General features: G+C 33.6%; 2 protein-coding genes across 3 annotated transcripts; one reads left to right on the forward strand and one right to left on the reverse strand.

Annotated features, from left to right (window-relative positions):
* Positions 1-3,398: 3,398 nt before the first annotated feature.
* LOC138325460 (prolyl 3-hydroxylase OGFOD1-like) lies at positions 3,399-13,641 on the reverse strand. 2 transcript variants are annotated; one of them, XM_069271139.1, is made up of 13 exons: positions 13,343-13,641; positions 9,390-9,535; positions 9,156-9,205; positions 8,426-8,526; positions 8,033-8,152; positions 7,622-7,713; positions 7,049-7,177; positions 6,420-6,533; positions 5,930-6,006; positions 5,316-5,485; positions 4,589-4,723; positions 3,894-3,952; positions 3,399-3,563 (listed from the first exon to the last, which is right to left on the reverse strand). In XM_069271139.1, the coding sequence occupies exons 1-13, from the start codon at positions 13,524-13,526 to the stop codon at positions 3,417-3,419; spliced, it is 1,524 nt and encodes a 507-aa protein (XP_069127240.1). In that variant the 5' UTR covers positions 13,527-13,641; the 3' UTR covers positions 3,399-3,416. The 2 variants fall into 2 exon arrangements, with proteins under 2 accessions (XP_069127240.1, XP_069127239.1); XM_069271138.1 differs by having other exon boundaries at positions 5,310-5,485.
* Positions 13,642-13,797: 156 nt separating this feature from the next.
* LOC138325464 (U6 snRNA-associated Sm-like protein LSm4) lies at positions 13,798-25,337 on the forward strand. The gene is made up of 5 exons (XM_069271142.1): positions 13,798-13,915; positions 14,866-14,907; positions 15,822-15,920; positions 17,150-17,324; positions 23,530-25,337. The coding sequence occupies exons 1-5, from the start codon at positions 13,913-13,915 to the stop codon at positions 23,607-23,609; spliced, it is 399 nt and encodes a 132-aa protein (XP_069127243.1). The 5' UTR covers positions 13,798-13,912; the 3' UTR covers positions 23,610-25,337.
* The last annotated feature ends 2,301 nt before the right edge of the window (positions 25,338-27,638 follow it).

Raw genomic sequence — 27,638 nt, forward strand, 5'->3', positions numbered from 1 at the left:
AATCTACGTCCTTGCATTCATTTTTGTGTACCGCAGATAAACTACATTGTAACAAATCTTATCAAAGATCATGTTTTAGACAGATCCCTTCTACTCAGCATTGATTACATAATGTAAGTACGTGTATTTTATTTGGGACATCGCTAAATTCTTATACTCATTTAAATTTGTTCATAGCATATCTTATATTTCCTATTGCTATTTACATAAATATTTTCTAATAACTATGGTATTTTTATAATGATTGATTGTTAAATTAAACTTTATTATTTAATTTATTTATTTCTTTAACTGGTATACTGGATCTGTTGAATTGATTGGCAATATAGATAAAAAAAAATCGTAAATGAAGAAACAGACTTACATGATCTCGATCTCACTAGCGGGTCCGTCCATGTCACAAAGAACCTATAAATAGATATGTACATTGTACCTTGGGTCAAAACCGGGCGCTAATTACCGGAAATACTGTGACGTGACATTGACCACTAGGACATTTCGGACAAACGTATCTAGTATAATGATAATTCATTGTCCTTACAAACATGGGATAATGACTATGGGATTAGTGGATTTTTTTTTCAGATGATTACAAACAATTTTAATACCTTTGGATTTCCAACAAGAGAATTCGAATGTCACATGCATTAACGCTAACGTTTACACTGTCATTGGATCTGTTGGGAAGTATAGATACATGTACACGTATTCATGGGAGTTATTTTAGCAACAGTATAGATACAAGCAAAGATAGATTTTGCTTCTTATAAATGTATAAACGTAATCAGTGTTTATTCTAAAATAAACATGAAAATGATGTGTAGATGCACTGGAGTATGGCAAGGACGTATATGACTTATAAATCCTTGAGTATGGGAAAGAATTTAAAAGCAAATCAACTCTAAAGCGGTATCTAAAGCAATTGAAATTAACAATGGAAACAGTTTTCAGATTTAAACGATGTTTCAACACTTATTTTGAGAAAACTTCAGCATTCCAGATAACGTCATTGGTCTAGATGACAAAGTTCATGTTCGTCCATATCAAATGTGGCTTAGCTTTAGGAATCAAAATGTGGTTTCTGAGGTGTCAAACGATGTAATACATGTATATAGTATTTTTTACGTAATTTAGCGCCACAGTTTCGCTATATATATTAACGCGATAATAACGCCAAAGTTCATGTAATAACGAAATTTATTTTTTATTTCTTCTATCGATCGACTTTCGTATAAAGTAATGTATAATCATACAGGACGAAAAATCTAGTTGGTGGATCCCAGGGTAGTGTACTGGGCCAAGTCCTATTCTGTAAATGTAAACGATGTGCTAGATATCGTTAATCACAGTGTTACGGCATTCTTTGCTGATGACTCTAAAGTGTTTAAGAACATCAATAAACAACACACGAGCAGAAGATTTATATTTAATAATACAGTCAAAGGGACTAAAGACTGAAAATTTTCGCGGAACAAAAAAAAATGTAACGACTTCAATTTTGGTAACCTAATAAAAAAAATCTGCTAACCTATCGATATCTCCTCCAGAAAACAAATTACAAAAGGTATCCACAGAAAAAGACCTACATGTTTAAGCACTTAAAATTCAGCCTGCGTGTAAGTTAATCAGTTAAAAAAGCAAATATAGATCTAGCATCCTTTGACTAATATTTAGAACTTTTTTACATGAACATAACAATGTTCTTATTACTATTAGGCCCCATTTAGAATACGCAACTAAAGTGTGGTCTCCCATATTAGTGAAAGACCAAATATCTGTTGGAAATGTCCACAGGGGAGCCACTAAAAGAGTACATAACGTACAAGATTTAGGACTAGGATTACCATTTCTAAAGTAGACGAAAACGTATTAATGTTGTAGGAGTGCATAAAACATCAAATGAGCTGTAAAACTGGACAAGATTAAAGTTTACTAAATACAATTATAACATATAAAAATTATATCGATAGCCTAAATAAAGGTTACGACACCAAACAAATGCAAACCTGCAAAATCTAAGCTTAAAGATTCATTTCGCTGTTGAGCTGTCTGGTAGTTATTAAGGTAATAATTTTAAGGGTTGAAATTGTATGAAAATTAGTTTTAAAACAAATACAATGTATTAGATATCTGCTTCCAAAACTTTATGATTTGAATACCCCATAGCATCCCTGTGAGTACATACTGTATTGTTATAGCCCTATAAAATAGTTTCTATATAAACTCTAATGACAAGAGGTTCATGGGCCTTAACGGTCATATGACCATTGGCATAATACAACACATCAAAGAATATAGTAGTGGTAAACAATTAAAGCAATACAAAAGAACTCTTTTAATAGAAGAAGTTTAGGTTCTGATATATTTGATGAATTAGACCATGAATGAAGGTCCCATGATCCCCACCATGCTACAAATCCAATGTCCAGTCTCTAGGCCTCTTAGTTATTTACAAGAAGTCATTTAAAGGTTTTAGCCTATTTGACCCCTGTAACCTTGAATGAAGTTCAAGGTCATTCACTTGAACAAGTCATTCTTCCAAGCATGTCACAGGCTCAATATCAGGTCTCTAGACCTCTTAGTTATTCATAAGAGGTTGTTTACATATTTTAGCCTATTTGATCCCTGTGACCTTGAATGAAGGTCAAGGTCCTTCATTTGAATAAACTTGGTATCCCTTCATTCAAGCATGCCGCAGGCCCAATATGAGTACCCTGGGCCTTGTGGTTCTTGAGAAGAAGTCGTTTAAACATTTTAGCCTTTTTGACCTGTGACCTTGAATGAAGTCAAGGTCCTTCATTTGAACAAACTTAGTAGCCAGCATGCCAAAGGCCCATTATCAGGTCTCTAGGCCTCTTGTTTATTCACAAGAAGTTGTTTAAAGATTTCAGCCTATTTAACCTCTGTGACCTGAATGAACACAAGGTCATTTATTTGCACAAACTTGGTAGCCCTTCATCCCAGCATGCTGCAGGCCCAATATGAGTATTCTGGGCCTTTTGGTTCTTGAGAAGAAGTCGTTTAAAGATTTTAGACTTTTTGACATCTGTTTGTCAACTCATTTTGGGGTCTCTGCAGTAACAATGTTTAACTAGATCAGGAAAAACCGTTAATCAACGACAATTTAAACAGCCATTTTGATGGTGATCAGTTGACGTCACCACATCATCATTAGGACATCATAATGGTCACGTTTTGGGTGTCGGTTATACCGTCATATACTTCACTTTGCCTTGGTTAGTTTATATAAAGTAGAAGTGACAAGTAAATGTTAATATTAGATTATAAAAGCAATCCAAGTGACAAGCGATGACATAAATTCACAAGCTAGTAAAGCTAAGATATAAACACATTTTTTAAATATCAAAATTCTGTGTTCTCAATAAGAATCAAAAGCATTATCAATATATTAACATTTATTCATAGTATGTACAGCATATGTCATAAAATTCCTTTTTAGGCAGCTTCAAAGATCTGGCATTAAGGTGTTTGACAAAGTGCAGTGTATCTTGGCCTCGGTACACTAGAGCTAGACTGTTCTCCACAGGACTCACAGATAGCAACTGGAAAATAAAACCAAAAAAGATTATAAAAGAGAACTTGTCTGAGATTCAGGGGTTAACAGTGCTGTTTGTGGGGGAAAATTGAGTACTAATTTACTCCTGTGTCCTTAGATTGCATTGGTGCCATTGTAACACAGGAGCATGGTTTTATATGATGCCATCATTGCCTCCACTGGATAACAAACCAATGACCACTAGATCATACAAGTCTAACACTCTACCAATAGATTTAAAGATAAGTTATCTCTAGACGTGTATACCAGTATTACTGCTAGTAGTCACCAGGGTTACAGTAAAATGTTATGTATATAGGTATATTGATACACTGACCTCCTCATCTTCTCCTCGAGCAATGTAACTTGTGATTCCTCCCTGGTCCGGCTCCCACCCTGATAGAAAAAGAGGAATTATTTACTATCACTGCTCTAATGATTAATTACTGTAAACCAACTATCATTTGCATGCAATTTACTGTTGCGAATTTCACGATTTAAGTCAATAAGGAAAAGTTCATCTCCACGAAATAATGTCTACATCATATATATTGATAGGAATTCACATTCCATTGTTAAATCTGTGAATATCAATGTTCGCAAACTTGTTTTGAAATGGAAATCGCAAAAGTTTAATAGCCTTGAAAGAAAGTTGATTTACAGTACTGGTAATTTAAATTGACTAGCATCACAATGAGTTTTGGGCATCATATCAGTCCATCCTATAAGCCTGCTGTTCACTATAGATGAATTTATATGGATCAGTCTTAAAATATTATAGTTTCATGGTTATTATTTATAACAAATTCAACCAGATACTACATCCAGACTCTATCTTATCCAGTTATTGTTACAATTACTGGGTATTAATCATTTCAGCTTTTTATACTGGTCTAGAGCTGATGAAGTTGGGTCAAGACCACTACAAAAAGTCAATAATTGAACATCAGAATATCAATTTAGATTAAGTTGGGTAAAATTGTATAAGTCTTAATACAGTGCAGTTATACACTATAGGGAGTATCACTTTACCTTCACAACCAACATAAAGAATGACATCCAAGGCGAAGTCCCTGTCCCCTTCAATCTCATTATCGTGTACCAGTGTGTATGAACCTTGTCTCCATCTACGAACTTGACAACAAAAGCATGGCTGTCCTTTTGTCCCTGTGATAATAAAGTCTTTCGTTAGATATACCATAAATTGGTATCATAAGGTTGTATATTTCTTGCTTGTTTTAACAATTAAGACAATGCCTGAGCTTTAACACTATTCTGTCTCTTGAGAACAAATGGATCTACTGTCTATAAATATGTCAAGTATAAACCCTCGTTGACCTTCAGGTTTTAAAACAGGCATTGGAAGTCCTTGCCAAAGCTTGTATGAAAACAAAAGAAAGGTCGGTTATCGTTTCATATATATGAATAACTGATATATGGTTCAATCAATCAAACCATACAAACTAAAACACCTTTGCAATAAAAGTTTGCCCCTTGATCTTAAAGAAACTACATTCTTTAAATTTCATTGAAAATATGTCCTTGCAGCTGAACCTGTCCTGCAAAAAAGATAATGTTAAATAAATGAATGTAAATTGTTTGATGTTCTTTTAAATTCAACAGGGTTATCCCACCTGACCTTTGACAAGGCGAAAGCCCTTGGGATTAACCTATAGGCTATACCTTTAAAAATTTAACTTGAAATGAGTATAATTATAGTATATGTCCTTCAAACAAAGTTGTATCCTTTTACCTTTACCATTAGTTGTTGCTTCCTCCTTGTCACTGTCATCAGTATCAGACTCAGGTGCCAGTTCATGTAGTTTGAGTCCAGTTAGGTTGGACAGGACGAGGAACATAGCATCCGACTGGAGCACTCGTCTACATTCCTCGACGATCTCCTGGGAACCATCTAGTACAGAGTAACAACTGGGAAAGACAGAGATGTAACATAGGTTAAAAGCCAAGTAAAATGGTACATTGTACTTGTACAAAGTAATAGTATAGCAAATCATTCCACAGAGATCTGAAGTCAATCAGTACAAAGTAATAGTATAGCAAATCATTCCACAGAGATCTGAAGTCAATCAGTGATAGCCTAAATGTTTATATATGGCTAGTTGACTAGATTTTCTAGTCTTACAACAATCTATCATAAATATCTGTCGTCGTTGTGAGATCAGAGGAACCTCTGTGTAAATCTCTGAATGCCCCGATCCTTAATCTGGTCTAGGCAATTATATCAGATTGACAATGACCTTTATTTTTCCCTGAATTTTTCAATTTGCTAATCCATCAACTGATTTTATTAGAGATTTATAAAGTCATCAGTAAATCATATAAGGTACAATTTGTATAAGAAATCCTACGTACCGCTTGTTAGCAGGTCCCCTTGGTGTCCAGGAGTCACATTTCTGTAGTGCATTCTTTAACTGCTCATACTTGCTGTTCTAAATAATGGAAATATATTATGAGGAATTGAAAATATACGGTAAAGTTGTGTATAGAAGATTTTTTGACAATCGGGTAAGTGAAAATAGACTACCAACAACAGATGTATGTTTATATAATTCATCCAGAATACTGCATACCATAAAACATAATTGTATATGCCATTAAATTGTGTGCACTTTGCAGGCAAAAATAAGTTGCTATCAAAAATAAATTGATTATCAACATTTTAACTACAAGTAGTACAAAAGAACTTTTTAACTGAAAATTAAAAATTTGAACTGCAATGAAAAAACACCTGGGGCATCAATATAAAAACGCAGAATTATCCTTCGTAAAAATAAGTGGGTCACAGTATACCATTATTTTCGAGAGATATTCTATGCTGTTTGTAGTAGGTAAATATTGATACCTGCAGGAAGTTCTGTAGTTCTATCTGAGATTCCTCCTCGAAGCGCTCACAGATATCTGACTGTGACACCATGTCCAGGTATGTAGGGTTAATCCAGTCAAAAAACACATCCTCCTGTTGAAACAATAAGGTACATCTGTAATACCATGATAACAGAATATTGTAAATACATCCAACCCTGCAAACATGTTTAGACTCTTCTTGTTCCAATATTGGAGCAGTCCGTAATGAAATTTAACACTTTTTGTCTCTCCTCTCCATTTCATGACGAGGAGCAATATAAACCTTACTTTGTGTAAAGTAGAACTGCATGGCCTTGACCACACATCATTGACAAACCTAGGGTCTGTGAGGTCAAAGACATCTATCGGCAGAAGTTGGAATATAATATACATATACTTGTATGGAATTTAAGTTTGATACTGGAATGCACTTTCTTCTTTGAAGATACTGAAGCACAAGTGTGAGAATTTAAATATGAAACAATTATATTGATTGAAATAGCCTGAACTAGACATATATGTAGAATAGTAAATAAACTAATAAAATCCAGAAAGACACCTTTTATCAACATGAAGCAGAAATGTTAAAAGTTCATAAGAAACAATTTTTTTTTATCAATTTGTTACCTCTATTGAAATAGCCTGAACCAGTGGTGGGTGTGGTTCCTCAAAGGCCGCAGGTCTTTTTATAGCTGGACCGTGGAACCAGCCACTGATTGACAGACGTGTCTTGTCCTCGGACAGAACCTCAGCAACCTGTCAAGGGAGACAATTCAATAATTTCATTTCATGAACGACTTAATCTGTCAATGTGACTGTATTGTTTATCTTGGGTATTTTATATATAAGTAAAACATGTCTTAACAAACACCTCTATATTCCATCTTTATATACTACAGGGTTATGCATCCCTCTGGTTATATTTTGATTGTGACATCATGTCTTAACGAGCACAAGAAAACATTGAGTTTCGCTAAAAATATCACCATGGATACCTACTTCTTGACTACTTTATCAATTGATTTGCCAATTTTAACACATGATTTTTACTTGTGTAGAATTAAAATCCACTTGATTATATTTACATTAAAAATCCTTTTTTCTTTGTTCCTTGGGTGATATTTACAGACAGGTCATGATGAGATATTATTATCTTTCATATGTAAAAACACATTTTGTCCCTTCTTATATTTTGTTTACCTGATGGAATGACACTGGTGTCACCTCAAAGAACAGAAAGTTGTTTCTCACTGGAACTATAGTTTTGACAATATCAGCTGGCTGACCATCATCTGAAAGCAATAATTAAATGGATTCATGGTTATTGACCTTGAATATTAACATGAAAACATTGTTATAGGGCACCATTCTTTACAACTGTGGGATTGGTTTGTTTAGTTTTATAATGCCTATGATATTCTTTCACAGTTGAGGTAATTTAATTATACCATTTGCAGCATTTATATTTCTCATTTAAAGTTCTAGCTTAGTACTACTGGTATATTTAAATTACCATGACTATTGCTTAATTTCTTTTGCCAAAATGGTTTTTTTTTATATTACCATGTTTGCAGATGTTTGTTTATTTGTTTATCTACCAACTGTACCCACCATTGACTGTGAATAGGTCTAGCGCTCCTCCATCCTTGTCAGACCATGAAGGAGGGACAAGATAGTAGATAAAAGCAATGCGTCTTCCCTCTAATTCATCATCATGGCACAGCAGTGTATCTACAAAAGTCACATGACTGTCATGTGATGTATTTGGAATACAGATCAACCATCATGACATGTAAGTATAAGCTATATCAGAGTATATGCCACACTCTGTATTTCCAATGAAAAATATGTACAGTACATATATGTATTTGGTTGACTGCTTGATTTTCCAATCAAATTTATTTATTTTTTAAAAATCTTCTCTTTAAGAACATAATTGATTATCTATAATACTATGATTTTTTTTTTAAATCATAATACATATGTATATGTACAAACGTATACCTGTAAACTCATATTTGGCACACGACATATCAACTGTATCATTGAGGGGTATATGGGTAACTGTCTCCAGCCAATCTTTAAACTTCACATAAATAAGATCTCTGTACAAAAAGACATGAATATGTTACATTAGATGAAATTAAAGTAGTTTATTACCAATTTTCAATTAGTTTACCTTCAAATTCAGGCTATTCCAGTAATACATATCTTTTAAAATTAAATTAATTTGAACAATTTACGAAAAGTAAGTTAATCAAAGTATACTGAAAGGAAGCAAATTTATTCGTCAAAGTCCTGAGGTAAGATATTTTGATGAAGCACTCTTTTATCAAAAGTTCAAAATATTGAATCATTTGTTTTTTTCAAAAACATCATTTAAGAAGATTGATTGCATATTCCTTCTAAAATCACCATATTTATTACCTTACAGGTAATATGCACTGTTTAGTTGTTTTATTTCACAAGGAGAACATTTAATTATTTCTTCTTTGATACTAATTGGCGGTGAGAAATGTTCAAAGCTATACATGTTAGTTTACTTGTCATTCTTTCCATTTAATTGGCAGGTACATGTATTGAAGTTCATGGAAATTAACTTGATAGCAAATATAGTAAAATTGAATACCATATATCATTCAGGGGTATATATAGTCATTGCCTATTTTACCTTAATTTTAAGCCTACATGTAATGTACAGTATATAGTCAGTATTAGTCACCATATTTTTTACCTCATTGCACTGATGTGAGGGCTCTGAACAACCTTGAGGTCTTCTCTGCTCTACAACAAATAAGGAAATATTACAGTAAAAGACTGTACATGTTTTAGCACAGTGAAATTTTTAATAAATTCAATATTCTGTTTAGACAATCATCCATACCCCAATTAGACTACAGAAGTATTTCTTTTATGAAGGTTGGGTTGTAACATTATGATCATTCTTGATTTTGAAATTGAAGAATACCTGATGAAATTTGTAGAGGTCATTGTTTTTTTCTGCAAATGTCAAGTCGAGCAGCTCGTCCTGAAGGCTTTCCAGGAATTCTTCTTCTTCAATGAAAGCTGGCAGAACACAGTGAGTGAATGGTTCATGGCACAGTTGCAACCCACCTTGAAAGAAAACCAGTAATATAATTAAGATTCTATATGTATCTTCACATAAGTTTTAAACTTAAGAACTGAAGCCAATGACTTTATAATACACTCCAAACTTTGTTGCAAGAAGAGGAGGGAGGGTGTATAAATGACTATTGTCTTCATCCACTACTTGAGACCTTGGTATCCTTGAGATGAGGGAAGGTTACATGAACATGAACATGTTAGGGACCTTGTCAATTTTTAAAGTCTGTGTCATAGACTTATGACCATAGTAAATAATGGAAAGAGAGCATTGGTAGGAAAACTTATATAAAACCCTGTTGAAGTGATTAAGTCAATAACAATGTAACAGTGCCAGAGTTTAAGTGTGCCATTAGCCTGGTTTGAGCCTACGACCCCGGACTTTACTGACTGAGCTACAGAATGAATCTAGTAGGTGATCATGTCACTATATTTTTCAATATGTTTCCCCTGAACACAAACCAATCCAGGTTCTCTCTCCAATCAATTTTATACATCTACAGCTCTTGAGCTACATGTATCAGCTGCTGTTTTTATCCTTTTCCAAAGGATCACTTTTGTATAGACTAGCTGTAACGAGATTAGACTAGGTCGATCATCAGTGGTAGAGAATTTGGCTAGTGTGCAGAGGTCCAGGGTTTAAATCCTGATCTTGCCACTACATTTTTTCCTCTTGATCCTATTACAAATTTAGTGCCCAACTAAAATACCCATGGATCTTGTCTTCAAGGGCGAAGGAGGTAGGGTGTAGTGGGATGGGACTGTGTTGATAATCTGTTACCAGGTGCAGTAGAGCATTCAGCTAGTGTTCGGGAGTCTTGGGTTCTGATCACTTCATTTTCTCTCCTGTTACAAGACCAATTAGGTGCATTGTAAATAACGGCAGCAAATGTAACAAGGGGAGACTAAGTCAGTGATTTTTTTGGGTGCATTTGACGCAAAATTTAGCTGTATTTTCCCAATTTCATGTAAATATTTTCCCAAATAAAGAAAAACCTTTTCTAAATATATGCATTTCAAGGGAGGAGAATGAAAATTTTTCCCAAATTAAAAGGTACAGGCCCCTGAAATGATCATATACAAAAATCACTGCTAGTGTTCAGCATATTGATTATCGATACTTAAACATGCTGTATATTGCTGTATCGTAATAACAAATCAACCTACCGTTGTACATTTGTATTGTTTCAGTGCATTCTCAATATGCATTGTATTGTTTTAGCCCTTCCAACACCCAGCCCTAGTGTGCAGCCAGCTGGTCCACATTACTAGTACTGGTCAGGAGGGCTGGGTATTGGAAGGTCTAAAACGATACGATACGTATTGACAATACACTGAAACAATACACAATACGTATTGACGATATACTGGACCTCTTTTTTCAAATTCAGTTGACCATTGTGTTTTGAATATTGTGACGATAAAGACAATTTTGACAAAACATTCTATAACCTGGCAAAAACCTACAAAACATCTGATTTGGTTCACCATCTGTGTTGATTTATTTCTGTCAATTTGTATTCTTAGCTATGAAAAGACACTTCTAATCCAACTAGGTGACACAGATGCTTTAAACACTTCCTTTTGATTGAAATGCTCTTACTTGAGTGATGTTTAAGAATAACTTTTGTTTGGATTTTCCTCTTTCTATAATGAAAACAGTATGTTGAGTTGTTAAAACGATACAGCGATATACAGCATGTTTGCGTATCGATATTCAATACGCTTCTGAAAATCGATATGTATCGGTATATCGATATATTGATCCAGCCCTACTGGTCAGATGCTAAATACTAACTGAGCTTAAGGGAATTCACCCTAGAGGGAAGCTACAAGACGACTAGCTACTGTTGTACGGAAAAGGTAAAGTTATAGTCAAAAGTTGATCTCTTTTCCGCTACAACAGTAGCTAGAAGACGACCATATACAATTAAAACAGGTGTGCTACATGCACAGTATTACATTTGCTCAGAAACATATATACATAGAGCTACAGTTGGGAGCAAGCTAAACTTCTACTTCTACCATATATGGTAATTGCCTACTTCATGAAAGATGAAGACTTGTGCAAGTTTAATGTATGCGTAGACTGGTACATGTTGATTTTAATAATTGATAGTGCAAATAGAGGATTTGAAAGAAGAGAGTGTTGGTTTTTATTGGTAGTGAAGAGTTAACATTGTTGTGCACTAGAGTTAAAATCGTAGTGCACTAGGAGTGTTGAAAAGAAGCTTCAAATACTTAAACAAAAGATCGTTCTGTAACCTTTATAAAGCCATGGTGAGACCACATCTAGAATATGCATCTACCGTCTGAACAACAAATACAAAAAAAAGATAAAATCACACTTGAGAAAGTACAGAGGCGTGCAACAAAACTCATCAAAAATATTCAAAACAAATCTTACCCAGAACGGCTACTAGATTTAGGACTGCCAACCCTAGAATACAGACGTCTCAGGAGTAAAAAGGTGGAAGTATACAAAATTCTGAACGACATAGACAAATGTGATAAAAATAAATTACTTCCCCGAAGTCATACTCAAACAAGAGGTCATAGTAAAAAACTTGTCAAGGGACGTTCCAGACTTAACACCAGGAAAAATAGTTTCTCACTAAGAGTAGTAAATCAATGGAACTCTCTACCTGAAAATGTCATATCATCAGAAACTTTAAACCAGTTTAAGTCAAGACTAAACAGCCATTGGAAATTCAAGCAAGAGAAGTTCAACCCTACCTGCTATGAGAACACACAACTACAAATATGGTAGTGAAGAGTTAACATTGTTGTGCACTGAGTTAAAAAGACTAGAGTGTTCAAATACTTAAACAAAAGATCGTTCTGTAACCTTTATAAAGCCATTGGTGAGACCACATCTAGAATATGCATCTACCGTCTGAACAACAAATACAAAAAAAAGATAAAATCACACTTGAGAAAGTACAGAGGCGTGCAACAAAACTCATCAAAAATATTCAAAACAAATCTTACCCAGAACGGCTACTAGATTTAGGACTGCCAACCCTAGAATACAGACGTCTCAGGAGTAAAAAGGTGGAAGTATACAAAATTCTGAACGACATAGACAAATGTGATAAAAATAAATTACTTCCCCGAAGTCATACTCAAACAAGAGGTCATAGTAAAAAACTTGTCAAGGGACGTTCCAGACTTAACACCAGGAAAAATAGTTTCTCACTAAGAGTAGTAAATCAATGGAACTCTCTACCTGAAAATGTCATATCATCAGAAACTTTAAACCAGTTTAAGTCAAGACTAAACAGCCATTGGAAATTCAAGCAAGAGAAGTTCAACCCTACCTGCTATGAGAACACACAAGCGCCAAACAATATGAACAATATTCAAATTGGTCAGAGATGCCTACGGCATATTTAAAGACCTCGACGACAGGTAACAGGTAATTAAAACAGGTGTGGTACATGTACAGTATGATAACAACATTTGCTCAGAAACATATATACATAAAGCTACAGTTGGGAGCAAACTAAACTTCTACTTCTACCATATACGGTACTTGCCTACTTCATGAAAGATGAAGACTTGTGCAAGTTTAATGTATGCGTAGACTAGTACATGTTGATTTTAATAATTGATAGTGCAAAAAGAGGATTTGAAAGAAGAGAGTGTTGGTTTTTATTGGTAGTGAAGAGTTAACACTGTAGTCCACTAGAGTTCTGTATGTAAACAGTGTAAATGTTTCTGATTTGCTGTACTTCAGTTCTTCAGACCGTAGGAAACTCCAACATATATGAAAACGTGTGATTCTACTACGCTTACCTTGATCGTATGCTTTGGAACCTTGATACGAAGCCTCTATTTTCTTCACGTTAGTTTCGTCTGTGTACTTTTTGTTCAGCGAGACCGTCGCCGGTTTTGGAGTACATGTGGACTTTGTTTTATGTTTTCCTCTTTTCTCTTTCGGTCCATTATCGCCACCAGTTACTACACGTTTCCGATCCATGAATTTTACGTGTTGTCAAGGTAGACGAAGTTTCTAATTACTTGCACAGTTGAACTTGACAAATGTGCAAAACACACAACACGTGTGTGCCGCTGATAAACCGGAAGTTGGAATTGTCGTATTTTGTACTTTCGTTTTCATAAACAGAACATATTCATGATATCTTTTTTATTTTCTGTTGTAAAATGGATAAAAATTTTAAAAAATATTACAAATACATTAATGAGTATGTTATTTCGATTTTGTTAGTACAAATAAATTTCATTACAACATTTATTCTACTTTTTGGCAGTAAAGCACATGTGCACTTCCGGTTTGTGTTTTCACGTTTTGATTTCGTTTTAGCGAGAAATACAGAACAGTAAATTCTGTATGCAGTATAGAAAATGGTAAGTATTTTATATTTTCATCTATATGTCTGATGAATTATATCCCATGCTAAAAGTAAGGAAAAAAATAACGGTGTAAGGTCACTTTTGTTAAAACTTTATTGCTAAGATCAAAAAGTACTTCTTTCAGCTGTCTTTCATTCTTATCGTACATTTGTTGTGTACCTAGACTATATACATGTAATGGTCAACGACCAGTTCTCGCCATCGCATATGTATCTGTACGATTACACGCAAATTTACGTCAATAAAGTCATCTTCTAGAAGACATAACCATGCTGATTTCCACAAAAAAAATCTCAGAAAACTCATGTGTGATTATCACATTCAATGTATACGTACAATTCAAAAGTAAACATCCTATGATGGCGAAAATGAGTACTTGGCGAGAATTGGTCATCTGTCAATGTTTATGGGTACGTATATACGAGTATTAATGGACTTCCCCTCATGACCCTTTTATATTAGAACGATTAATTTGGTTGGGCATCGAGACTCAAAGTGTCCCAGGTTCGAACCCTGGTTGTATCAGGCAGTAATTCCTATTTGAATTCCTCTTTGAGACTCCTTTAAATTTGGACTTTTAATGCAGAGGTTTTGAGATCCCAAAACGATGTGGGTAAAATTAAATACAGTTAATGTTGATTAGTCCCACCATCCTGTGATTATAACATCATCATTTGACGTGAGTTTTGTGACGTCATAATCACTGGAAGGTGCATGGGGTTAATCGACGTCAAATTGTACTTGACTGGCATCGTTTTGGGATCTCGAAACCCCTGTATTGATAGATGCCTCTTATTCAAGCCATCTAAGCTCTACATATTCAGTCAAGTCAGGTTGAACTTTAAATATATTAATAGCTAGCTACATGTACGTACCGCTTGTTATTAAGGGTCTATTTCAGAATAATTCATATTAAATTTACTCACTAACTGTTTTTGTTACAGTTACCACTTTCACTTCTAAGAACGGCAGTAAACCACCCTATGGTAAGTGCCAGCTGTGATTACTGCAAATGTGAGAAGGGGGAATTTCTCCAATGACCATTAACCTGATCATGTGAGCTAATTCAAATTAAATGTGCTGGTGTTTAATTAAGCATTGCATGATATCACTATTTTTTCAATTTCATTGATTTAAAAAAAAATGTTAGCATATTCTCACAAAAGTTTGCGAACAATATTTTTTCATACCGGATGAAATTAAGAAATACATACACAATCAATACTTATAATTAATTTTTCAGATTAACTGATGATATTTTATAATTAATTTTTCAGATGAACTGATAATATAAAATACATTTAAATTAATTACTTTTTCATTGATTTTCCAACGGATAATTTTTCCAAATCAATATACAACATCAATGTTTTTATTGTAACATCACAAATACATAGCATTCTAGATCTTAATTATGTCAATTAGAAAGTCAAATTTATTATGAAAACAAACAAAAATTAATTACTGGTATTTGGAAATATTGAAATGAGAATTCAAATTATAAAGTTTTCTGTCATCAGGGCTTTTTTCAGCATTCCCCATGGCAAAACCTCAAAAATTTTCCCAAATCAAGCCTAAAATTTCCCAAAATCAAAGTTTCTTGAAAACTATTCAAAAATACTGCATGATATAAGTTGGTTAAGGCTTTAAATATTTGTGAATTGGCTTCAGAAAAGTAAATAAACTACACTGGAATTAAAAGATCTTATTTGTTATGCTTTATTTCATATTTCATAATTGGTATCATAATGACTTAAATTAATACAAAGTTGATCAATAACTCTCAATCTGACAAATGTGTGTGTATGCCTTTAATGTTATTAGTGTTTATTTCTTACAAAACATTTTGTAATACCTGATATGAATATTATAAACCTGTTTAGTCATTCTTTTTGTACAGCTGGTGGAGTTAAAAAATGGCGAGACATATAACGGTCATTTGGTCAGCTGTGATAATTGGATGAATATCAATTTACGAGAGGTCATCTGTACATCAAGGGTAAGGTTTAAATAAAAAGATATCCACTAGTCTCGTCAACATATGATATTGATGATACAAGGTATACATGTATTAGTTAAAAATTACCAAATGAATATGGTATCATTTTAATTAAATGCTGATGAAGTCTAGAATTTTTGAGGATATTTTCCAGCATATAGCAACATAAAATTGATGGAGAATTTCTGAAATGCCAGTGCACGTGGTATATATACTTGTATGAAAATACTGGTAGGATCTACATGGTCATGTTGGTGTTAGGCATCAATATTGTAAAAAGTTTTTTTATGTCAAAAGTTGATCATGCAAATTTTTAATTTGAATAATTTCATTTATCCTTTATACTGATATTTCAGTCTACTCTATTTAAACATCTTAAAGAACTTTATGGGCAGTTCAGGGTGGTGAAAATAATTATGTTAATCTGATATAGTTTATTGGAAATTTCTTCACAAGGGACATAACTCTGCCTACCTTATGAAATAAAATGAAAATTTTAAAGATGCTCCACCGCTGACAAATGGTATTTTTTCACTATTAAAAACAGGAGCAGACGATTTATATTTTTCTTCAGATACAAAATTTACTTACTTTAGACCATTACCACCAATGAAAAGTTTGAGCTTCTAATTTTACTTCACGTTAAAAATATAAAAAATAATTAATTGCATCCCGAAAAAATTCCCTGCCACTATATCCTATATGGAATGAAGTACTGATTGCGCATGCACCAAAGGCGAAGTAAATTATTTTATATTGTTTTTTGTGTTAATTATATATATATATACCCGATTAAACACCAATTATTGTTTAAATGATGAATATCATTTATGCTCTGTCTGCGGTGGAGCATCTTTAACTATGAAAATGAGAACATTAGTGCAAATTATTTCTGTTGAATAGGATAGATTCTTGACTTTAGAATCAACATTATTTATTACAAAACTATCTATCGTTTGCTTTTATTGATTCTTCAATAAAACACTCGGTTTTATTGTAATGTATTTTGTCATTCCAAAACCTACCTAAGTGGGTTACTGATAATCAACTGAAATCTTTAAATATCTGACATTAACAATTTCTGTGAAACATATTTGATTTAATCAGTACATAATGGAAGGATGTTTTATTGTAACAATTCAAACTAATTAATAAAATTTTCAGTAAAAACAATTAAAAGCTGCTCACAGCTTCATACAGTAATCTCTACTAATTATTTTTCCAATCAGGATGGTGACCGTTTCTGGAGAATGCCTGAGTGCTATATACGTGGCAGCACCATTAAATATCTACGTATCCCAGATGAAGTCATTGATATGGTAAAGGAAGAGGTCATCCAGAAATCCAAAGGTCGTGGTGAGATGCGAGGCCGTGGTGGTCCACAGAGAGGCCGTGGTGGTCGAGGTAAGATACCTAGCACTTTATTTGGAAAATAAATTGACATCACAATTCATTAAAGAATATAACAAAACCACTTGAATCTTCCCCTTCCTTAAAATGACAGGTGGTACCAGTAGTCTTATTTTTCCATCCTGCTTAATTATTGTCAGTTGAGAAAATTGGCTGTAATTAAAGTTATTCAATTTCCATGCAGTAAACAGCTGTAATGATCGGATACATTTTCATATGCATATATTGATCATTGTTCAACTAAAATGGCCAGGATTTACAGGCTGTGACTTTAAACACTAGTCCTATCCTATGCACACGACTAGTAATTTTATGGCTGGACTAGTGCCAATTGTAAAGAACAAGTCTGATTGGACTAGTGGTTCTTCACCCAATTAAAATCAGTGTAAAACGCTTTTTTCACAATAATGATGGTCAATTGCATTTTCAACATATTTTTAATGTATTCTGTATGAGTTTATTTCACTCTAAATGCATCATTTTGTGAGAATTTGCATTCTTGAACGGATCTATTCAGACTCTACTTTGGGTCAAAAATCGTAGTGATGATGACTGAAGTGCTGAAACAAAATGGCTGTATATATATAATTTGTACTTGTGATTTAATAACCGGACTACTAAATTTTTGGGTTTTACTAGTCCAAATGACTAGCAAAAGAAAAATTAACATCACAGACTAGATTTATCTACAAGGAGCATACATCTTTATAATCATCTAGAATTTTCTAAAGTAATGGGCAATAAATTATGCTTTTGCACATGTATACATACTGCACTAGTGCATCAACAAAAATGACAACAGTCATCATCATTACTTAGTGATCATGGTGTGGTTCATTGTCTCCCTTGAGCTGTATATCTTAAATTGATGATCCTTCTAATTCAACTTCTACATCTATATTGTAGCATGGGACCCTCAACTAAATGTCTTCGAGTTATTTATTGTCCATATAATATGAAGAAGAACTATCTACAATATTATATACCCCTATAAGTGATAATTTAATGACTTCATTTAGAAACTTAAGTTTTGTTGATCTGTCAGTCCGTTGAAAACATTTGTCAAGACTTCTTCTAAACTTTGTGCCAAATGTTTTATTCCTATGGTAACCAGGTCATATGTAGATACATGATTGAGTTTTGAAAAATGACCAATAAAATTAACTCGTTAGCTATATATTGATAAATTTTGTTCAATTGATGTAACAAATGGATATCTATAATTCATTACATGCTTCAATAATGGTTACCAGTTACCATGGAAACATAATGGAGGAATGTTTGACTGGCATGGTCTCAGATAAGGGGTACCAGGGATAGGGTATCAGTTTAAAGTCATTGGCTTATAGTTCTAGTTTTAATACATATGATGGTCCTAATAACCTGTCTAATCTAGCCTGATATTCTGTGGGACACAACGTAATGGTCAGATCTACCTTGGTAATCTGACATTCTGTGTAACACAACATATTGGTCAGATTTACCTGTCTAATCTGATATTCTGTGTAACACAACATATTGGTCAGATTTACCTGTCTAATCTGACATTCTGTGTAACACAACATATTGGTCAGATTTACCTGTCTAATCTGACATTCTGTGTAATTTACCTGTCTTATATGACATCCTGAGAATCAGGAATTGAAATCGCATGAGAAGTTCATTAAAAAGTGTTAGGTTGCACAAGAAATTATTATTTTCCATTTTGGGAAATGAAAAGGGCTTCGAAAAAATGGCAAAAATATATTCTTTTTAAGTATATATCATACATTTACGTATAGTGTTTGAAGTCTCCAAGTAGTTTCTTTTTCATCAAAAATAATTGTTTTTATGTTACACCAAAATTCTGGAGGTGATCACAGAGGAATCTGATGGATAGTCATAATGTAGAAAAGACATTCATCGGTGTATGAATGGTTAACACCGTGCAGACATCACTAGTGCATTACAGACAAAGATTTCGCATATAAATCATCGCTAATGTTTGAAAGGAAGCCACTGAATGCAGCTTTAATGTTTCTACCTTTATAGAAAAAATTCTGATATTGTACAATCAAGTTGACAATTATGTCATTGATGAATACAAACAGCTGATAGAGATGTAGATGTTAAAAGATATCAAGATAACGGACAAATCTTATCTCAAATGTCTTCCTGTCGGATGCTGGTCGTGGATGATGGCTTTTGTTTTCATGCATGACAGATCCAACAATCTCATACCTTTGTCTGAAGTGCTTCCAAACTTAAACAGCGAATTAAAGGAGAAAGTCACTTTTTCTAGATCTGTTTGTTAACCTTTCACAAATATGGGGGAAATGCATTATAAACTACATTGTCACCTATGTGAATAGCAGTGGCATCAGTTGTATCAAGGCTATATGTGGTGTGTTTTTCATCACTAAAAAAACCTGAAACAGATTATGTGTCTGTTGCATGCTTGGTATATGTAGGGCTATAAATTTGTTTAAATGAACAACCTTGACCTACCGGTACCTTGTACAAATGTGAAAGAGATTCAAATTGACTTCTATGATTACCAGATAGCCAGAGATGGACTTAAGAATGGGACATTTAAGTGAAGCTTTCTGCAATAAGCTAAGTGCAAATGCTTGCTAGTTTGTTGAAATAGATCACATTGACCTACATTCAAGGTTACAGGGTTCAAATTGGCAGATTTTAATTACCTATCCACAAAGATAGGTCATTTTTTTTATATCTCTTTAAAAGAAGAAATCATGCATGAAGTCATGATGAATTTGATGTGTGTAATTGACCTTTACCAGGTAACATGTATATTGAATAACTAGGCATTAAAAATAAAAACAATATTTAAAGTCTACCACATATAAAGCTCTATACATGTACAGGTATTTGTTTTAGGCCGCTTGGACCTTTTGTTTATTTTTCACTTTGGAATTTGTATAGTTTTATCACAGCTGTTTGAAATTTACATCATTTGCTCAGGAACCTCAGTAACATGAAAGAAATGTTGCTTGGTGTGTGATAGATTAAAGTTTATCTCCATTTTAAGTTTATGTAAGGTATTTCATGGGTACACTAGTGTTTTACACGTCAGCACTCTTATGACTACTGCTGCAAGTATATCATTAAAATCTTAGATAAAATCATTCTTCAGGAGACAAAACATACACATTTCTGAGATATTTGTTACAGAAGGGTGTGTGTTTGTTACACAATTTTCTTTTCTGGACATTCATATCTGTGTTTTTTCCTTGTAGTACCTACCACATTGGTGATAAGGTCAGATTAATGTGATGGCTATCTGAGTAATCTCACCGGGTTTGCTTTTTATTTTAACCTAACATTGTTTTTCCTCATCACAGAATCCCATCATGGAGGACGCTTTAATTTAAAGAATATCACACTAATGCATAAAAATCTTTCAAAAAAAACAGAAACCTAAAATGAATGATATACAGTGTATAAGCAACTGCTGTTCCTCTTAATCAAACATGTCTGGATGATTTCTTTTTGAAGAACTTAGGAAATGTTCAGAAAAAGTTTGGATTTTCAACACTTTTTGTAAAGTTCTGTCATATTTTCAAATATTCCATGTAGTTTGCTTCGTATCATTCATTTCTTTTTTCAAATAAAAAAAAACAGTTGGTAATTTGCCACTTTTTTCAGATATTTGATTAATTTACTTGTATTTATTAATGAAAGAAGATGTTAAGAAAAACATGAGTTAAGATTAATTCAGTATACTTCTGGTATCTATCATGACTGCTATGAATATGTATATATATATAAATTATTGTTTTAATGTATAGCTGGTCATCACTGGTCTGTCTGGGTCTTTTTGAGGGTTTTAAAATTTATAGAAACTAAGGGGTTTTATTTAAGGGATCATAAAGATACATTTTGGGGTTAAATCCTAAGGAATTGTCGTAACTTCCGATTAGCTTGATGTTTTATGGGACGTGTACACTGAGTGCACTGATAGGGTGGGGAGAATTTTGACAATCATTATGACACGCTACAACATCTTGACTAAAAATCTTGTATATGAACTGTTCTAACTGTCAAAACTGATCTCAGTGATAGAAATATATTGGATGAGAGATAGACAAGATCTTGTTGAAGTTCCTTCTACAGTTGATATATTTCCCTGGGTGCTTGAATATCCGCTAATGGACCATTAAGATCGTAGTCTCAGTGAAAAAAAAAACATGGCACTGTTTTCTGTCAAAGTTTTCGTGTGAAGCATCTTTAAAGTTCTGTCATTTCACAGAAATTCCACAATAAATCGTAGCTAGCTATGAGTCTTGTTGTAAGGACTAGTGCTTTGTACTTTACACGCTGCAAGATCTTTTTATTACTGCAAAAACATAATGGCTAATCCAGAAAGTCAGGATGACCTATAGCCATCAATAGCTTCATTTATCACTCTCTCCTATTCACCAACTCAGACAGTAGAATTAATATGCTACAGTGAAGGTACATATAAGTACATGAATTCATCACTGTCATTATTACATTTCGTGTATTTTCATATTTTCTCATTTAATCGTCCTGGCTTAAGTTATAGTTACATATACATGAATCTTTTTTTTATCCCCCGCTTTCTCCGAAACGGGGGATATTAATTTGGGTTTGTCCTTCTGTCTGTCTGCAGTTTGTCTGTCTGTAACACTTCATTTCTGTGCAATAACTGTAACAAATGAAAACCAATTTTCTTGAAACTTGGTGACAAGGTTAATTGCCTTAAGGGCTCGGCCAAGTTCGATCGTGACTGTCGATGGACCTTATTTAGCACATGAGTTATGGCCCTTTGAATTACTAACAACATCATTTTCTGCTATTCTGTGCAATAAGTGTAACAAATGAGAACCGATTTTCTTCAAACTTAGTAACAAGGTTAAATGCCTTAATTATAAGGACTCTGCCAAGTTTGATAGCGACTTTCAATGGACCTTATTTAGCGGAGTTATGACCCTTTGCTTAAATAAAAAAAAAGTCAGTTTCTGCCACTTCCGTACAATAACTGTAATAACTATTAACCAATTTTCTTCAAACTTGGAAACAAGGTTTAGTACATTAAGAGCATGGCCAGGTTCGATCAACTCTTTCAGCAGATGTTATTTATCAGAGTTATGGCCCTTTAATTCACTACAAATGTCATTTTTCTGCAGTTTCTGTGTAATAACTAACAAATGTTAAAACTAATGTTGTTAAAACTTGGTAGCAAAGTTAAATGTCTTAAGGGCATAGCCAAGTTCAAAAACATCTTACTTCCGATTAAGACTTCAGTTTATTTTTTCATGTTTCAACCAAGGTTAAACCTAACCTCAATAATGTTTACCTACAATATGTCCTAAAAGCGAGGGATGGAAATTCCACTAAATTGCTTGGTTTTTTGTTTAATGTAAGGATAAAGAAGTAAAATGCTCAGGTGTTTACAGTAAAACACGGTTATAGCAAACCTCTTGGGACCTATAAAATCATTTTGTTATAAGCATAGATCTATATACACTTATTACAGACACCTTGACAGGGAATAAAAATCACCACGTTATAACCATGAATTTATTGTAAGCGTGTTTGTTATAAACATGCTTTACTGTATGTATGGGAATAAAAACTTATTTCACTAAATTAAGGCAATGGACAGACAAATTATAAAAATGCTGACATAGAAAATATATATATAGTACGGTATTTTTGGGTGTATAGTGTGCACCCGTTCACTTGTTAATTAATACAGAAGTTTATTTGCTTTCTGTATGCATATTCATCAAATTTGACAGAAAAATAAACTGGTAATATGACTAGTTAAAACTGCCCTAGCGACCACCTTTAGATCTGCTACCACTTTCTCAGGGTCCCAAATGACAAATTTCAACACAATATATGTCCTGGGTATAGAGACAACTTGGCTGTAAAGATTTTAAAGTTTTCCATGTCCGCCAGGTGGCCTTTATATAGCCAGGTTTGATTTAATAAAAATAAAACAATTAGATGAAATATTTAGTAAAAAAAAAAAATTGTAACATTCGACTTTGGTCAAGTACTATGATTTCTGGCAAGCTAAATAGCTTTTATATGGACCTTAACTACTGTGATTGTATACTCATGCCATCCCTATAATAGTCCTTAGGTCACACATGTACTTGTGATACTTTACAATTATTGTTAAAAACCAATCATACATTTTGTGCCATTGTTTTGTATTTTACAGGTGCTTTCGGAAGCCGTGGAGGCGGAAGGGGAGGAGGCCGAGGTGGTCAGCAAAGACCTGGGAAGGGGCGGGGCGATTGATAGTGGTGTAAAAGGACATTTTCTATGCTGTATATGTACTAAATATTGTGTTTCCTTTTTGTTTGGGGTAAGCAGCAGCTAGATGGACTACCAAGTTCTCTTAAAAAGTACTTAAATATAAACAATTACAATCAAATTAATAAAAAGGTTTATAAGTTTATAATAATTATGAATTCTCTTCAGATTTTGAAGACAAAATTTAAATCTGAAAGACTTTAGCAAAAAGGTGTTTCCAGAAGTTTGCAAAATACACTTCTTTCAAAGTTGCAAAAAAGGTATTGCACATGTTCCCCTAACAATAAAGGTAACAATAAGAATGAGAGATTTCAAAAGTAAGTACATGTATGAGAGGATGGATGTAAGTGTGTAAAGTATGATGTATAAATGTAAAAAGATGTGATGGTGATTGGTTAGTGTCATATCACTGTGTGAATTGTTAGTGAACAAATGTATGGAATTACTGATATTTCGCTTGTATTGGTGGGTCGTTATATTCATGCCTTGCATGACCAGTGCTAAATCTCAAGGACCCACTAAAATGAATAAGAATTAATTAATGTCGTCATCTCAAAAATAGTTTAGAGACTAATTTTTTGCGAAACTGTTAAGTGTCAATTGATTTGGGGATGCATTCGGTGTATATATGACATTAGAAAAATGTTGTGTTTTAGGTTCAGAACTTCTTCTTCTTGGATGATTGTAAATGTATTTGTTTTGTTTTTGAATGCTGACGTCATTTTGCTGCTAAATTGCAATATGCCATTGTAGGTCATTTTCTAAGAAGTTTTCAAATTATTCATTCTCATTGATTTTGTTATACACTTTAAGTGCTTAAAAGTATTGTCACTAGAAAATATGTGCTTTGTGAAATATAGTAATTGTTTTTACTATAAATGTATGACATGTTTTAGATCCTAAACATTTCTGATGCATTATCTTCCAACATGATTCTAAATTCCCAGAATAGAATCTCTACTGGATATTTATGGACCTATATGTTGATTCAGTTGACATGTTTGTATCGGTTGTTACCTCAAGTGATGACAGGAAATTGTTCATGGTTCTACATGTGTTTAAAAAGACTGAGAAACAGACTGGTCTCTACTGTCATACTTGTTTTCCTGGGCAACCTTTACAACATAAGCTACATGCATATGATGTATGTTGTTTCTTGATCAAGCCAACAGCTACAGCATCGGTTACATTAAAGATGCTCCACTGCTGACAAATGGTATTTTTTCACTATCAAAAACAGGAGCAGACGATTTTGTATTTTTCCTCAGTTAAAAAAGTTACTTACTTTACACCATTACCACCATCCAAAAGTTTGAGCTTCTGATTTTACTTAAGTTAAAAATAATTAATTGCATCCCGAAAAAATTCCGTGGCACTATATCTTATGTAGAATGAAGTAATGATTGCGCATGCAACAAAGGCAAAATAAATTAGTTTATGTTATTTTTTGTGTTAATTAGGCATTTATATACACAATTAAACACCAATTATTGTTCAAATGATGAATATCATTTATGCTCCGTCGGCAGTGGAGCATCTTTAAATGGCTTAGACAGCACTTTTTAAAAAAATAATGTCTTGACATAAAATATGAATGTAAAACTCTTAGAGAGTACTATAACCTCAGTGAAAGCAGTCATGGTTTGACATAAAACATCGTGAAACATGAAAAGATATGTCATATTGTTTCATTAAAATTCATGTACAAGTGTTCAGAGTTTTTATTTTTCTTCTGTGTTTATAAAGCTATAGCAAACCTGGCCGAAAGATTTGATAGGTTTATGCCATGGAGCATTGTCCAGTCATTTGTTTGTCTGTCATTTGCCAGTATTTCCTTTAAATTGATTCAGTAGTAAAAAGTATATGACTGGTAGTGATATGAAAGAATTGCCTCAGTTAACTATAAACTGTAATTGTTTTACATCAATTGCAAAATAAGTTATACAACTGATACAAATTGCTTTCGATGACCAGGATGCAATGTGTGTGAAACTTACCAATGAATGGGAGAACTGCAGTTCTTCGAGAAAACACACATGATTGGACAGGTGATCCCTGAATTTTTCATATCTGTATGAGGATCAAACTCAGACCAGCTACATGTGGGTGAATAGCATAGCTTTCACCTCCTTTGCACCTTGTACCTGCCAACCCAAGGAGGCGAGAGTTTGTCTTAAGGAGATTAATAAACAAAATTAAAAAAAAATAGAAAATAGTTTATTTGAAAAATTCCAGATATAACCACAATAAGCATAGCCTGTACAAATTGTACAAATAATCAGATTAGTTAAATTGATCACTGTGATAAAATTCAACACATTTGATAATTATCTAAGTGACCAATTAGTTTATATTGCATATGTGATGCAATTGTGTATCATAAAGTTCTGTTTGATGAAAAATCTTCAAAGTATTCTTAATTTATTTGATATACTTATTGCTCTCTTGCATGTTAAGAAATATGTCGTCAGAAGTGTTGCATAATATTAAAAGAAAATTTATTAAACTAAAGATTTTAATATAATCATTTTTGTCTCTTACATGTAATTAAAAACATCCTGAATTTTCAATAATGAAATAAAAGATTGATTAACTTGAGTCATAACAATACTTTAAAGGTCAGCTGGTGCTGTAAACAGAAGTCTGGTATTGTTTTCAAATCTGTCAGTGAATCGGATCTGAGTTCAGACAAGTTTATCCCTTCCTTCCTGTGTTGGGCCATGTTTTTGTACTGTTCTGGGTCAGTCTAACTAGGTCTGCGGGGGATTCAGGATTACTAAAGCACACCTGTGGCCTCGACTTTGTGTTCTAATTAGTCTGTAAATATGATATCATTGCTGTCTGGCATCAAAGGGATTCTGCTGTCGACCCGTGTATAAAAAATACATCACTAAACATCAGAATGGCTGGAGCCAATACATACAAGGTAGAGCTGGAATTTTCTCTACATCATTACCAGAACATGTTTTGATATTAAAATACGCTTCTTTACCACATTTCTGTGTTGTGTGTGTGTATTTTCTACAGCCTTGATTCTCTTTGATGGTCATGTATTTGCAAAATGAAGTTCACCAGGTACAGAAATCTTTTCACTTTTTTTTTTTTTACGAGAGAGTATTTCAAAATTGGAGTTATGAATGAATCATTTTTACTGGTGAATATTATACATGTATGATTAATCTTGCATTTAAAATAATTAGTTAGGTACTAGTATTATTGCCTATACTTAATTGCCTATTGCTTTGAGAATCATTTGTAAAAACCATTTAATATTCAGGAAAAACCAATACTTTTGATATATTATATATAAAATAGATACTTTATAGTTTAATTTTTGTGTCTTTCTTGTGACTTCCTTGAGACATGAGCTCTTCCGTGAGACACGAGATGTTCTATGAGACATGAGCTCTTTCTTGAGACATGAGATGTTTTATGAGACATGAGCTCTTCATTGAGACATTAGATGTTCCATGAGACATGAGATGTTCCTTGAGAAATGAGCTCTTCTTCGAGACATGAGATTTCCTTGAGACATGAGCTCTTCCTTGAGACAAGAGCTCTTCCTTGAGACATGAGCTCTTCCGTGAGACATGAGCTGTTCTATTAGACATGAGTTCTTCGTGGAGACATGAGCTCTTCGTGGAGACATGAGCTCTTCGTGGGACATGGGAGACATGAGATGAGCTCTTCCTTGAGACATGAGAGTTCCTTGAGACATGAGCTCTTCCATTAGACATGAGCTCTTCCTTGAGACATAAGCTCATCCATGAGACATGAGCTCTTCCTTGAGAAGTCTTCGTGGAGACATGAGCTCTTCGTGGAGACATGAGCTCTTCGGGAGACATGAGCTCTTCCTTGAGACATGAGATGTTCCTTGAGACATGAGCTCTTCCTTGAGACATGAGCTCCTTGAGACATGAGATGTTCCATGAGACACAAGATGTTCCTTGAGACATGAGCTCTTCCATTAGACATGAGCTCTTCCTTGTTAGACATAAGCTCATCCATGAGACA

This window comes from Argopecten irradians, chromosome 6 (genome assembly GCF_041381155.1).
Source record: "Argopecten irradians isolate NY chromosome 6, Ai_NY, whole genome shotgun sequence".
NCBI lineage: Eukaryota > Metazoa > Mollusca > Bivalvia > Pectinida > Pectinidae > Argopecten > Argopecten irradians.

Coding starts and splice junctions, on each gene's coding strand:
- LOC138325464 (XM_069271142.1), top strand. Junction 14,908..15,821: donor CGGCAGTAAACCACCCTATG/GTAAGTGCCAGC, acceptor CTTTTTGTACAG/CTGGTGGAGTTAAAAAATGG. Junction 17,325..23,529: donor GAGAGGCCGTGGTGGTCGAG/GTAAGATACCTA, acceptor TGTATTTTACAG/GTGCTTTCGGAAGCCGTGGA.
- LOC138325460 (XM_069271138.1), bottom strand. CDS start 13,526: ATGGATCGGAAACGTGTAGTAACTGGTGGCGATAATGGACCGAAAGAG. Junction 3,953..4,588: donor TCTTTATGTTGGTTGTGAAG/GTAAAGTGATAC, acceptor TTTTTCTATCAG/GGTGGGAGCCGGACCAGGGA. Junction 3,564..3,893: donor CTCGAGGAGAAGATGAGGAG/GTCAGTGTATCA, acceptor TTTATTTTCCAG/TTGCTATCTGTGAGTCCTGT.